Source organism: Ambystoma mexicanum, chromosome 1q (genome assembly GCF_040938575.1).
Source record: "Ambystoma mexicanum isolate Mex_15411 chromosome 1q, UKY_AmexF1_1, whole genome shotgun sequence".
Taxonomy (NCBI): domain Eukaryota; kingdom Metazoa; phylum Chordata; class Amphibia; order Caudata; family Ambystomatidae; genus Ambystoma; species Ambystoma mexicanum.
Genome location: NC_090922.1, coordinates 692,853,225 through 692,867,381, shown reverse-complemented (window position 1 = coordinate 692,867,381; position 14,157 = coordinate 692,853,225). Strand labels below are relative to the sequence as shown.

General features: G+C 47.1%; 1 protein-coding gene across 1 annotated transcript in view; it reads left to right on the top strand.

Moving 5' to 3' along the window:
* Nucleotides 1-14,157, top strand: part of ATF6 (activating transcription factor 6) — a 946,910-nt gene that overhangs the window by 628,546 nt on the left and 304,207 nt on the right. The window contains exon 13 of the mRNA XM_069641287.1: nucleotides 14,035-14,102. Within this exon, the coding sequence (XP_069497388.1) occupies nucleotides 14,035-14,102 (68 nt within the window). The remainder of the gene's footprint in view (nucleotides 1-14,034; nucleotides 14,103-14,157) is intronic.

Sequence of the window (14,157 nt, the reverse complement as noted above, 5' to 3'; positions counted from 1 at the left end):
CTGCCTTCACTGAACTTACACGCTTCTCAAGCAAACTGATTAATGTCTAGGCTGACTTAAGCCGCCATCCTTATGACTCTCCAGCGAAAGAATGCACGCGTTTACTCTGCCACTGTGCAGGTGTTAACGTTTATGCACACTCAAGAGGTAGCTTTCCATGACCTTTAGCCACTCATAAATAACAATCCAACAGGTACAATGTGTTGTGCTTCCTAATGGCTACCTCTGTCTTCAAGTGATCAAGGACATTTTCAAGGTTCCATTCTTTTGAACTTTATTTTTATCCTGCCTATAATAAGAATGGAGACTCTAGTAAATATGTGAGCAGAACAGGGTACTTACAGTTCATGGCCATATATAAAGTTTGAGGGATTTCATTGTGGGCAAGGGAGGCTTGTAGGTCATATTTTAAAAAATGATTTCGCTTACCCATAGGATTAAAAAGTATATGTACTATTTGAGGGCGCATTATAATGTGTCCATTATTAAGAAAACAGCAAATGTGTTAGTACAACTTCCATACTCCGTGTTTAGGGGCAGTACACATTGAGTGCCGCCTGAAGGGTGGCGTGGCAAAAAAAATGCATGCAGGAAATCAGTATTACCATATGTCGTAAACATGTTACTGTTGGCAATAAGCACTCAATTTGGCCACCCAACTAATGTATAAAGTTTAATGCAACTCCCAAAATAAAAATAGGAAAATTGATTGGATTTTCGGGGCTAAGACGTTTAAGGGAGCTCCAATGTGCGAAATAAAATTCCCACTCCTTGCAAAACAGCCTCTCAATGCCCATGTCAACCGTTAAAGGGTGCTACATTTAGCCAGAGAGTGACCACACCTTTAAATGAGGTCTGCTCCTGAGCAATCCGAGCAGTAGATTAAAGCTGTCCTCTACTTGCTCCAAATGTACCTTTGGGGTCATGGCCACTCTGCAGCTGAGCTGGTTGGTTAGGTTTAACACTACTGTGTGTCTGTGGCCAATCCCCTCTATAGATTTCACTCCATTTTTATTTGCTGTTGTTTCCTCCTGAATCTGTTTCTCAGATGGAAGAGCTTTTAAAGACCCTTCTCTTATTTTATCATAGTCTTATAGAGCTCCTACATTCACCAGCGAGGAGGTCTCTTGGTGCCTAAACTCAAAGAGAGGGTGTTTAGCGATATTCAGTTCTACAGACGATTTGGTGGAAATTGGTGGGGTTTCAATTTTTCTGAAAGACTGTAATCATGCATATTCCCGAGGTAATACAGGAATATGTTCCATTGCCTCAGTGTGAGAGGTGGAGCAAGAGTAACCATCCTTTGTAGTTAGTCTGAATCTTGGGACATGCAGTAGCATGGCAGTAGAGGATCGTCTGGAGTGCATACCTTTATGCTTGGGTTGCCATGAGTGCTGAGACAATGTTATAATGCACTCTATGCAACACACATGGCCCTGAAGTCCACTCTACTCTTAACAGGCAGACAGTGAAACAAGCGAAGGACGTTGCAAACATGATCAAACAATCCCAGCTGAGGTAATTTCAGGATCCTGCCTCAAGAAAGCCCCTAGGCCTACAACAGCACGGATCTGCCTCCAGGGAGCCTGGAAGCTATCTTTGCTCTCTTCCTCCATGTGCTCACTCTTCTCTCGTAGCCTAATTTTTCTTCCCTCTACACATCTTCCTCCTCTACCCCTGCACACTCACCCCTGCTACCTGATGCTCCCATTCCCCCAGGATCTTTAACTTAACGTAGATACGCCAATGAGGAGCGAACCAAGGGAACCAATGAGAAATAAAGTTTTGGCTTGGTAGCACCAGAAGGTCGTGCATGGGTTTATAAGACTGAATTACCTGAAAGTACTTCACAGATTACAGATCGATGAATGATGCCCTACCAACCATAGAGACGGTATTATTGTGGGATGTGGTAGAAACAATCTTGCCCTTTTTTCAACAGCTTAGCAAATGTGCTATATTTTTTTAAAAACTTTATTTTTGGTTTTTCAACAAAAACATAAACACACTCGAAGTCCGATCTTCTCCACTGCCCTCCATAATACAATACAGTACGCTTTAGATATGCAGTTAACGTTGACATTGCCCACAGTTCCACACGACAGAGTCAGTCGGCTGTTGTAATCAAATATTGTACATATGGGTCTCAAACCGCCGGTGGGCGGGCATGTAATGGCCCAATTTGAATAAAAGCAGTTTCCACATCGTGACAATATGCCACATCCTGCAACCACCCCTGCACGCTGGGAGGGTGGCCCCTTCCCCAGGCCATGGCCACCCTTCTGCACGCTAACACCAATAACAACCCTGCCAGCTGCCTCATCACTTGCCGCAGGGCCCTTGTAAATCCCAGGAGCGCCAGCACGGGAACCTGTTCCAGTCTTTCCCCAATGGTCAAGGAGATTTTCCCCAGTACCCCCGGCCAAAAGTCAGAGACCCGCTGACACACCCAGGCCAGATGGAGAAACCATGCCTGGGCAGCGCCACACCTGGCACATGTATCCGGTGTAGAAGGAACATGTCTATGGAGCCGGCCGGAGTGTGATAAACCTGTTGGAGGTAGTTAAAGTGTATTAATTTGAATTTGGAGTTCAGTGATACCCTCTGAGTTTGGCCCAAAACATATGCCCAGTCCTCGTCCTTCAGAGTCCTGCCCAGCATCCTCTCCCACCGTCTCATCGGAACCCCCCCACAGCAGTTCTGTAAGGAGACTACTGTAAATTTGTGAAACCAGGCTGTCCTCTCCCTGAGATTGGATCACCCCTGTAAGAGGGCCCACGCAGAGGGTTGTTTGGGAAAGGAGGGGAACAACACCTTGAGTGCATTTTGCACTCGAAAATACAGAAAATTGTCCTAAGGTGAGTCGCCTCCCCTCTCCCTTACATGCTGAGCAGAGCGAAACTCATCATTGACAAAGAAATACCCAAAGGTGATGATGCCAAGCTTATCCACCCATTGAAGATAGATTCTCTCCCCCGTTATTGACAACCTGGCCACATATCGTACCGGAAGGAGGTGCGAGTATAACGTGTGCACATTCTATTTCCCTGCAATCTTTTTCCAGATCACAGAGGTGATCTTGACAATGTTCAGGGTACTAGGGAATACACCGGGCGCACCAAGGATCGCTGCATGCAACAGGTTTGGGGAAAAGAGCACTCTCACCACCTTTACATGCGGTCGCACAAAGAGAGTGGCATACCAGTGGGCGAGAAAGGGCGCCTGCGCTGGCCAGTAGTACCGTTCCAGATCAGGCAGGGCTAACCGCCCCACCCCCACCAATGGTTGCGTTAGCGTGGCGTATGCCACCCTCACCGGCTACCTGGCACAGAGCAAATCCAGGATGAGACCACACAACCGTAAAAAGAAGGCTTCGGACAAAAGCAGGGTAACGTTAAGGAAGAGGTAGAAGAATTTAGGGAGCACAATCACTTTCACAATCGAAATGCGGCCCAGTAGTTTGAGCGGGAGTGTACGCCATCTCGCCACAGCCCCCTGGAGATTCTCAATGGTCTTCCCATAATTGTCGTGGAACAAATCACCCAGGCTGCATGACACATCCACCCCCAGGTATCGGAACCCGGAGGACTCCCACATTAGACCAAACTCATCCTCAAACCTCCCCGTCTCCTCCATGAGGGGGAACACCACTGATGTGCTATGATTGATCCTCAAACCTGAGAATTCCACGATCCTCAGCGTCTCCCGCATAACTTGACTTAGGTTGCTTGCCAGGTTGTCAATGAAGGGGTCCAAGTCATCCGCATACAGAGAGATGATCGGTGCAGCCCCACCTCAGCTCCCTGTGAATATGGCTCTCTCTCAAAATCACAGCCAGCGGCTCCATCGCCAGAGCAAATAAAAGTGGCGAAAGTGGGCCACCCTGTCGCATCCCCTTCCCCATGCTAAAACCTCAAGATCTTGCACGCCCCACCGCTATCCTCACCAGAGGTTTGACGTATAGCAGGGAAACCAATTTAGTAAAGTGAGCCCCAAGCCCTCATTTTTGGAGGATTGCAAATAGAAAGGGCCTTTCGAATAAGTCCAAGGTCTTTTCGGCATCCAAAAAATCTGTGTCCGCCTGTGACTGGAATTCGATCGCCGCAAGGGCCACAAAGAATCGGCATAGCCCATATGTGGTATTCCTCCCGGGAACAAACCTGGCCTGTTCCTTCAGCATCAGGCCTGGCATCAGGGGGAACAGCCAATTAGCCAGCAGCTTTTTTTTTTTTTTTTAAATGTTTTATTAGGTTCAACACAATCACCATGCATCAAAACATGCATTATAATCGCATGGTAAAACCACATTTTTCATTTTCTCACCCCATCCCCTCTCCCCCAATAGCCTGCTCTTCACTTCCATCGCCTCAGCCGCTTTTACGGGCGTTTCCATGATGTCATCCGTTGAGGAACCCTCTTCCTCTAAATCTTCTGCTCTGTCCTCAGAGATGCTACTAGGTGCCTCCAGTCTACCAATGTATGCACCTCCTCCTCTCCCCCTCTGTTCGGGGCTTGCTGCCACACAATTGTTTCGGCATTCGTCCACTTCTGGAGATCCTGCCACCAAGCCTCCACACACGGCCTCCTCTTCGATTTCCAACTCATAGCAATCTTACGTTTTGCCAGTAAATATACACCAGACCTTTAAGCTTGCTTACATGTTTAAGGATATGTGGTCTAGGGAACCCACCCAGCATCCCCGCCCACAGGGAGTCTACATCCAGCATTATCTCCTTCTCAGCTAGTAGGTGTGCCACCTCCTTCAGGGCATGTCCAAAACATATGCGCCGTTCCAGCGTTCTCTTCTCCACATTTCGGGCATGCCTATGGCCTTGCATTTTTTAACCTAGCAATCTTCTCAGAGGTCAAATACGCCCTGTGAGTTACAAACAGCTGAATTTGTTGTAGCCTTAGATTCCTAGAGACTTTTTTATGATACCCTTGCGCTCTGTGTCATCTCCCATCAATTCACCCCCCTCCTTTTCCCAATTGCATCTTACTTTAGTTGCCTCCTTTCCCACTCGGGTCATCAATAACTCATATATTCGAGAGACTTTGTGTCCTCCCTCTGACACCTCACAAAATGTTTCCACCACAGTGTCGGGCTGCTGTGCCAACACCGTCCCGGTCCATTTACCCTTAAACATTTTAATTAATCTGGCATATGTGATGTACTGACCCCGGTATAGTCCAGTATCTCTCACCAACTCCTTGAATTGTATCACTACACCTTCTTGCCAAATATCTGCTAGCGTCGCTACACCTTTAGTTTCCCACTGTCCTCTAAGGATCCCCCTCATCTGGTGATCAATCCCATCTAATGCTACCAGTAGAATTTGTGGGGAACACCGCTATGGATTATCTAGTAGCTGGCAGGCTCTCTGCCATACTTCTCTGCCCACATCTAATAGTCTCGACCCACTTTTTCACTTCCCTTTTGGTAACCACATGCATCGTCCACTAACCGCCTTGCCACATATTGGAGTTGGCTGGCCAAGAAATATACTTCAAAATTGGGCAGACAAACCCCTCCCTGTTCATACGGGTTTTGTAGCTTCCACAGCGCAATCCTATTCCTGGTGTTGCGCCATAGAAACCCCCTACACATGCTCTGTATACCGACAAAAAGGCGTCTCGGTATCGGGTACAGAATATTAGCAAAATAATGCAACAGCCTGGGTAGTACAACCATTTTCAGCAGTGCCACCCTCCCCATCATGGTCAATGGCAGCTTAGCCCAGAATATCATACTGTTTTTAATGTTAGCCACTGCTCTTACCATATTCCGCTTCAATCTTATGATAAATGTCAATTCCTAGGTATCTGAATGTTTTGGGTTCCCACCTGATCTGCAGTACTTGGAGTCTGCCTACCGGTACCCCTACATATCTACCCAGAGGGAATATGCTGGACTTCCCAGGGTTTACTGTTATGCCGGACAATTTTGCGTACTGTTCCGTTACTTCCAGAATGTACTGTAGGTTCTCCTCAGGGTACTGTAAGTATAACAGCATATCATCCGCATACATCGAGATTAGGTGCCACCCTCCTTTGGTACTGATCCCAACCTCACCATACTGCAGTCTGAGATACGCCGCCAGGGGCTCTGGTGCTAGGATAAATATCATCGGGGACCAAGGGCATCCTTGTCGGGTGCCCCTGCCCAATCTCCAATGTTCAGATATGGCCGCCCCTGTTTTGACTTGGGCTAACGGGTCGCTGTATAATAGCTGCACCCATTTAAGGTATCCTGGCCCCACCCCATATCTTTACAGCACTGCTAGCAGCCAAGGCCACTTGACAGAGTCAAAGGCCTTCCCTGCATCCAACGAGATTATCGCCATTTCCTGTGAGCTCCCCTCGATCTGGTCTAAGACATGGTGTAGCCGCTTAAGGTTATCTGATATGCATTTCCCCGGGACATAACCTGACTGGTATGGATGAATAAGTTATTTAGAAGGGGCTTCAATCTATTTGCCATCACCGCCGTCAATATTTTGCTATCCTAGTTCAGCATCGAGAGCGGTCTGTAGGACCCGCACTCTGCTTCCGGCTTATTAGGCTTGAGCAGTGGAATAATGATTGCTTCCTGAAGGGATGTTAGGCAGCCTACCGCCCTCGAATGCACAGAATGCTGCACTCAGGCCCTCCGACCGGGCCCGCTACGCACACCCGCTGCTCTGGGGAGAAGGCGCAGGCCAGACCGATGGCTGCGGCCAGGTCTGGGGTGAGTGGGACACCAACCCCAAGACCTCACAGCAGGAGTCCAGCCAAGCTGGCCCCACCGGCATAAAGGATTTGAAAATTAAACAGCTCAGGGAGCTCACTCTCCGCACTTTGCACCCACTGGCAGGATGTACCGGGCTGCCTCAGGGCCACACTTACCAGGATTAATAAGAGCCGACTTGCAGAGCTCAACGGGAGACTGCCATCTTGGTCTGGCTATCTAGCACCACTGCAAATGTGCTATCTAACTCTAATCTGAAAATTGTGGTTGACTAGTTTAGTTGACCTGACCCAGGTTAAGTTAAGAAGATCCCATTCAACCTGAGACATCAGTTATAATGTAATTTCTAGTTTCCAACTCTGAAAGTCTAAATAAATGTAACGATCTAGCACATAAACCAGCAGCTGTGAACCTCATCTACCATATACTTATCCTTCGGGCCAACAGCTTCTGAGCACTGGCCCTCAGGGCTTAAAGGAGAGTTCCGGGACTTTTTTTTTATTGTCCCTACGGTTCGGCCATGTGTTTTTAAGCATAACTCGGTAGATCGTGGAAAACTTTCCTATGGACCTTACCCGACTTTTCGTCCATTAACGCACTCGAAATCAGCCGCCATTTTATGATAATCCTATCACTTGCCGCATCGCCCTGGCTCACCTGCTTTTGCGGCACTAAATCAAATCCCCCGCCCCTGAAACAGACTTGATCAAAACATTCATATTCCCCGCCTCTATCCGTGACGTGACTGAGCTGCGTAGGCAAACGCGCCCAGGCGTCTTATACGCGACTCCACACAGAACCAGGAAATCAACACAGATGAGCTCAAACAACACAGCGCGCCACAATTGGGAATATGAAACTGTACTTTTAAATTAAACCGCAAGATTGTAAATTTGGTAAAGTAAATTTATTTGACATCAAATGTTTTGAGAATATTCAGCGATTTGCATTTTTATTTGTTCACGTTCCGAAAAGTTTGTTTCGAGGCACACGATGTTCCTTTGCTGTACACAGGGTCTTAGATAAATGAATTTTTATTTGCTCTCGATCCAAAATATTTCGTCTTGAGGCAAGCGATGTTCGTGTGCAGTAGACATGGTGTTGGTTTACGATAAAATAAGCTCTTCGGTCGCACTGATAATCGCATGGCTATTCCAACAACGAGGCACTAGGGCACCACAACGGTCTGTATGTTGCATCTAGCCATTAGTACCGCGTAAGGGCATACTTGTACTTGGCGATCGTCCCACAAAATGGTCAGGGTGCTAACGTTGTTCACGCGGAGAAGCAACTGGCGATTATAGAAGCCATCCGCCGGTGTCTGGTACTCGTGACACAGACAATAATGGACGATGTATCTATTTGAAAAACATAAAAAAAGGAAATTAGTCTCACCATCAGATCTTTATTAAAATTATTCATTTTATATATTAGGTCTGGAAATTATTTCATAGCTAGGACAGTGCAACTGGGTTTTAAACGTCAAGGGGGGCTGTAGGATACTGAGACAGTCCCCCAGTGCAGGGGTTGACAGGGAGTGCAGGTGGAGAGTGGAAGGGCCCAGGACCGAGATCGCAGACAGTGGACCAGTTGTAGCAGGGGAGAGGGAGAGAGAAAGCAGAAGCAAAGGTTTTGAGGTGCTTCCGTAAAAGTATGATATGATATGATATGGTATTTGTAACGCGCCTATACACAAGTGTTTCAAGGCGCGACGAGGCAGGGAGGGAGGGGAACAAGGGGAAGACAGACAAACGATCCTACTAGGCCAGGTGTCATTCAGATCGCGCAAGTGCAGAGGTAAGGGGAAAAGGAGAAAGTGCAAGGAGAGGAGGTGGGGGGGAAGTGCAGTACAAGGTAAGTAGCGTAATAAAATAATAAATAATAAATAATAAATAAAAAGGGCCCGCTTGAGGCCAAGGACAAGTCTCGCAGTTCTGTTCTGGATAAGTTGCAGAGGGCGGAGAGTGGAGGCAGGCAGATTAAGATAGAGGCTGTTACAGTAGTCCAGCCTAGAGAGAACCAGGGCTCGGGAGACAGTGAGCTTCTGGGGGAAGGAGAGGAAGGGAAGAATACCTCTGAGGAGGTGCAGCTGGTAGTGTGACTTCTTAGAGACGTCAGATATATGAGGAGAGAAGGAGAGTGTGGAGTCGAAGATGACCCCGAGGTTTTTAGCCTTGCAGGTAGGGGCGGGAAGGGGGCCAAGTAGACGGTTCTCCCCAAGATAGTGCGCGGTACAAAACAACATGCCACATAGAACGAACAAGTACAACTTAACCCGTCTTTAAAGCAACTGTATAGTAATTAAATTGCGGTATAAACTCATCTAAAGAGTTACTTACATTATATTTGCATTTTCCATTGCGTCTGTGCGTAGGGCAGCCCCGAAATACCACTCCTTCTATGCCGACGTTATTTCTCAATATCGGACCCATTCTCTTATCTGATCTATTGTCTTAGGGAAAACATGCATTATAGTACCTTCAGATTTATTATGGGTCTTCGAAGGACAACCGCCAATGGAACAGGCAGGCATTGTGGAAAGTTCTGAAAAGTAAAGATCAACAATTCTCTATGAATACCATTGTGTTAAAAAATTAAATACATAAAAGGTTCAATGCAAGGTATGTTTTGGTTCTTGGAACTATACACGTTATTCACATGCGGATAAGTATTTGAATAACTTTAAAAAAATACAAAAATAATTTCACTAAACTCAGAACATGTGACTAGTTCCTTGCATGTACTGTCTTGAACGAAAAGAAATTGGACGCAAAATGAGTATGGTACATGGCCTTACCTTGACGAGCAAACAGTTAGATGCAGGGATCAGAGTAGTTTCTTGTCGTAGAACAGGGAGCAGTTCACAGGTTGCAAACTGATGAGTTTGCTCAAAGTGGTCACGGAAGTTCACAGAGACGAAGAGCAGACAACCAGCACCTTCACGGGTTGACTAGCAAAGCGCAAAGAAGTTCTCATTAGAAATATGAAGTGGGTTATAAAGAATTCGAAACAGGGGTGTGTTTGTGAATGAATGACGTGTATATGTCGTGGCATTATGCGGTTTGCAGGGGGCCGTCCAGCGTGAGGGGAGATGCTTGGCAGGAGACACGGGGTCTGGCGGTAGACATGGGAACAACAACCCATGCTCTATAGACCACTTTGAAGTGTACATGGTCTTTGGCACCTCTTGGCCTTTATCGCTCCCTGACAGCTCCACTTGCCAGCACAAGTACCCCGGTGCGAACTGCCTTTGATAGGGCGGGGGGTGGATTGGGGCGGTGGTCGTGCAGACAAGACACAGGAAGACTCGTGAATGGAGACACACTTATGTGGATTGCAGGGGGCCGTCCAGCGTGAGGGGAGATGCTTGGCAGGAGACACGGGGTCTGGCGGTAGACATGGGAACAACAACCCATGCTCTATAGACCACTTTGAAGTGTACATGGTCTTTGGCACCTCTTGGCCTTTATCGCTCCCTGACAGCTCCACTTGCCAGCACAAGTACCCCGGTGCGAACTGCCTTTGATAGGGCGGGGGGTGGATTGGGGCGGTGGTCGTGCAGACAAGACACAGGAAGACTCGTGAATGGAGACACACTTATGTGGATTGCAGGGGGCCGTCCAGCGTGAGGGGAGATGCTTGGCAGGAGACACGGGGTCTGGCGGTAGACATGGGAACAACAACCCATGCTCTATAGACCACTTTGAAGTGTACATGGTCTTTGGCACCTCTTGGCCTTTATCGCTCCCTGACAGCTCCACTTGCCAGCACAAGTACCCCGGTGCGAACTGCCTTTGATAGGGCGGGGGGTGGATTGGGGCGGTGGTCGTGCAGACAAGACACAGGAAGACTTGTGAATGGAGACACACTTATGTGGATTGCAGGGGGCCGTCCAGCGTGAGGGGAGATGCTTGGCAGGAGACACGGGGTCTGGCGGTAGACATGGGAACAACAACCCATGCTCTATAGACCACTTTGAAGTGTACATGGTCTTTGGCACCTCTTGGCCTTTATCGCTCCCTGACAGCTCCACTTGCCAGCGCAAGTACCCCGGTGCGGGCGGTGGTCGTGCAGACAAGACTCGTTTGCCGTAGGGCCTCACCAAGGAGAGGCCATCTAACTGCATGTAAGAGGCAGGCTGCAGGATCTAGTACATGGAAGGCAGGGGGGTGAGTTTATAAATACCTCAGCCTCCCAGGAGAATATATGGGTGCAGTTCACCCTGGAGACCCTGAACAAAGTGGTGTGGTAAGTATTTTTGGGGGAGGAGGCAAGGCCGGGAGGCTTGATGCCAACCCGCAAAATAACATATGTATGTCTGCTGCATATGGGTTCAACGGTTATGTGGATTGAAGGTGGGCGGCCAGCGTGAGGGAGGATGCTGGCCGGAGACATGTGGTGTGACAAGACAAGGCACAGGAAGACTATTCAATGGAGACACACTAGATTCATTTAAAAAATCAAAACAACCATTGTTAAAATATATGTTGGGTTTTATTTTAGATCTTAATTTCAATTGAACATAAATAATAAACATTACACATTGTAAAGTTGCGGTTGCAGCACATCCCGGGAAAAGCCGCGGTATTGTCCACTGTCGCTGGGGAAATGTTGTCTAATGGCAAGTACCGCACAGGCAGGTATTACTCTCCGAACGCGGTGTCCGAGCCTCCCGTGAAGCCACCAAGTGAAGCAACGATAGGCCACCAGCCTGTACCACCTGTGAAAATGAAAGATGCAAACTGTATTAAAATGACAACTTTCTTATCACTGTCGATTCAGGTACAAAAATGTCATTCTGCTTTGAAAAAAATTCTATCTAGAAAATGCACAACATGGAACCAATTTACATGCATTCGAATGATATGTAGATGTAGTTTTATATGTGGGAGACGACCATGAAATAGTAGTGGCATCACTGACATCACAACCAGAGTATACTTACTCGTTACTCGGATTACGCGGACGAACAGTGCCGCAAAGTTCGTGCATAAGCACCATCATCATCCTCAACACTGTCCGTGAGAGGCAGGCTTCCCTGAACTCTGGCAGCTCGGTGATGCATTGCGGACTTGGCTCGCCTTCCGAAATGTAGGCCAAGCACCCGGAATTTTCACGGCAGCAGCAGTTCTCCTCCTCAGTTGGCATTAGCTCGCAACGATTGCACGTGCACCAGGTGGAGACGCCGTCCATGCGACATGGTCCAGGCTCTTCATCCGTTGACTGGTCCTCCCAACTGCCGTCCGAATCCCCATCGTTTTCGCGTGCTTGCCTTTCCAGTAGTTCTTCCTCGGTGTACTCGGGCTCGTACATATACGGCATTATTGTAGCCATTGTGTGGTAAAGAAAGTAAAATAATTTATAGCGGTGGTACTGGTATCTGTTCACACGGGCTACAATCAACGAAGGTATTTGACCAGAGCACAGAAACGAGTCACAGAATACTCAAAGTAACACAGCGAGAGTAATGGAATCGAAAATCTGCTGCTGTGTGTTGTGAAACGGTGTGTTTATACTTATTGAGGAAAGAGGCGTCCTGCCGTTTCCATGGCGACACTTCATTAGCTGAGGCGCAGCGATTGTTGACACGAAACGTGCTTTGGCGTTGGGAAATGGGCGGTACGCGTCTGCTGATGTCAGCCTCGGGGGCGGGGGATTTGATTTAGTGCCGCAAAAGCAGGTGAGCCAGGGTGATGCGGCAAGTGATAGGATTATCATAAAATGGCGGCTGATTTCGAGTGCGTTAATGGACGAAAAGTCGGATAAGGTCCATAGGAAAGTTTTCCACGATCTACCGAGTTATGCTTAAAAACACATGGCCGAACCGTAGGGACAATAAAAAAAAAGTCCCGGAACTCTCCTTTAAGAGTTTAACAAAAAATGCAAGGGATACAATGAACACTTTTCGTCACCCTCCATCCTTAATTTAGCACTTCCTCCGCCAACCCGTTCCTATGTCAATCTGTCTTGTTCACATCCCTGGTTTGTTTCCACCTTCCCCTGCAACATCTGCTCTTCAAGTCACATTCTCTCACCCCATTGTAAAGGACCTATGTCATCCGCTCGGTTATCAATGTTACATTTTGTAAACGTTTTTTGCTTTCACTGTGATTTTTATAAATTAAATAAATACATATAAATAAATAATCGTCACAGGTATATATACATGTTTATGTTTGTAATTCTGATGCACCAAAGGCTTCTGGTGGAAGCATGCTCAATAAAAACTTACCACACTGTGACAGGATGCCATCTGTGCCACATGTACATCTGCTGGGACAGTCTGCTGACATCCCTCAGCAACTGCATTGCAATGGTAACAGGGCAGGTTTAAAGGCCATATGATCATTCCTGGCACTGGTGCTGCAACCCAAAGTTCCAACAGACAGGGGTTGGCTGGAACCCAAAGTTCCAACATGCAGAATCAAGGACTCCCCTTGCCCTTGGAGACTCTAGGTCTCCCAGCATCTCAGAAGGCCAAAAGCAGCCCAAAGCACGTTAAGCTCCTCGAGATGCTTTTCAAGCTGGCTTGATGGTGTTCAACTCACTTAGAGCCGCTACACAGACCTGTGGGTCTGCCTTTAGCACTCTAAGCACCTCAAACAAATTATTTGCTTTTTGAGCCGTCTCAGTGCTGATTGGACTCATTAAAACTGATCGTCCAGACTCGACCACAACTCTAGTCGGGGGAAATAACTGACTCGCCATATCCCGGCCACTAACTGTTGTTAGGTTTGCTGCTTCTGTACCAGCTCAAACCTCGAGTTAAGAATATATATTGCCCCCAGCTTGTGCTGTAGTAAGTGGAGAAGCATATATTCTTGTCGGGCTGTACCTGTTTCACCTTTACGATTGAGATCACTGTTGGAGTAGTAGTAGTGTGGGGCTAAGAATGAGATTTATTCATGATTCTTCCCTATACTCCTGCACAACAGTAGTCATTTTGTCATGCACACACACTTGTATTTAAATACATATCTTCCACTGTACAAACAAACAAGCTTCTTAATTGTTCATGCTTGGTTGCACTGCCTTGTCAGGAAGACGAGAGATTTGAAAATAGAGATTGGCTCATCACGTTTTTTTGCCTAAAACTTGGATGCATGCATTGTTCCACATGGACACATATTGCTAAACTTGACATAAGGAAGTGGCATGATCGGGTGTAGACAACGACGATAATATAGCTGTTGAATGGTGCGCATGAAAAATAATAGTGAAATAATATCTGAATACAATGTATGTTTGCGTCGTTTGTGTTGTTTTCATGTCATACCTATTGTAATTGTAAGCAATTTTTCTTTTAGAAAACTCAGGAAAAGAGCAATGAACAGTCCCAACTTGTAACTATGCAATACTCCGACATGAGTGTGAAGTAAGTTCATAAAGCTGTCTGGTAGTTATGCCCTATTCTTGCCAGTGCTTCAGCA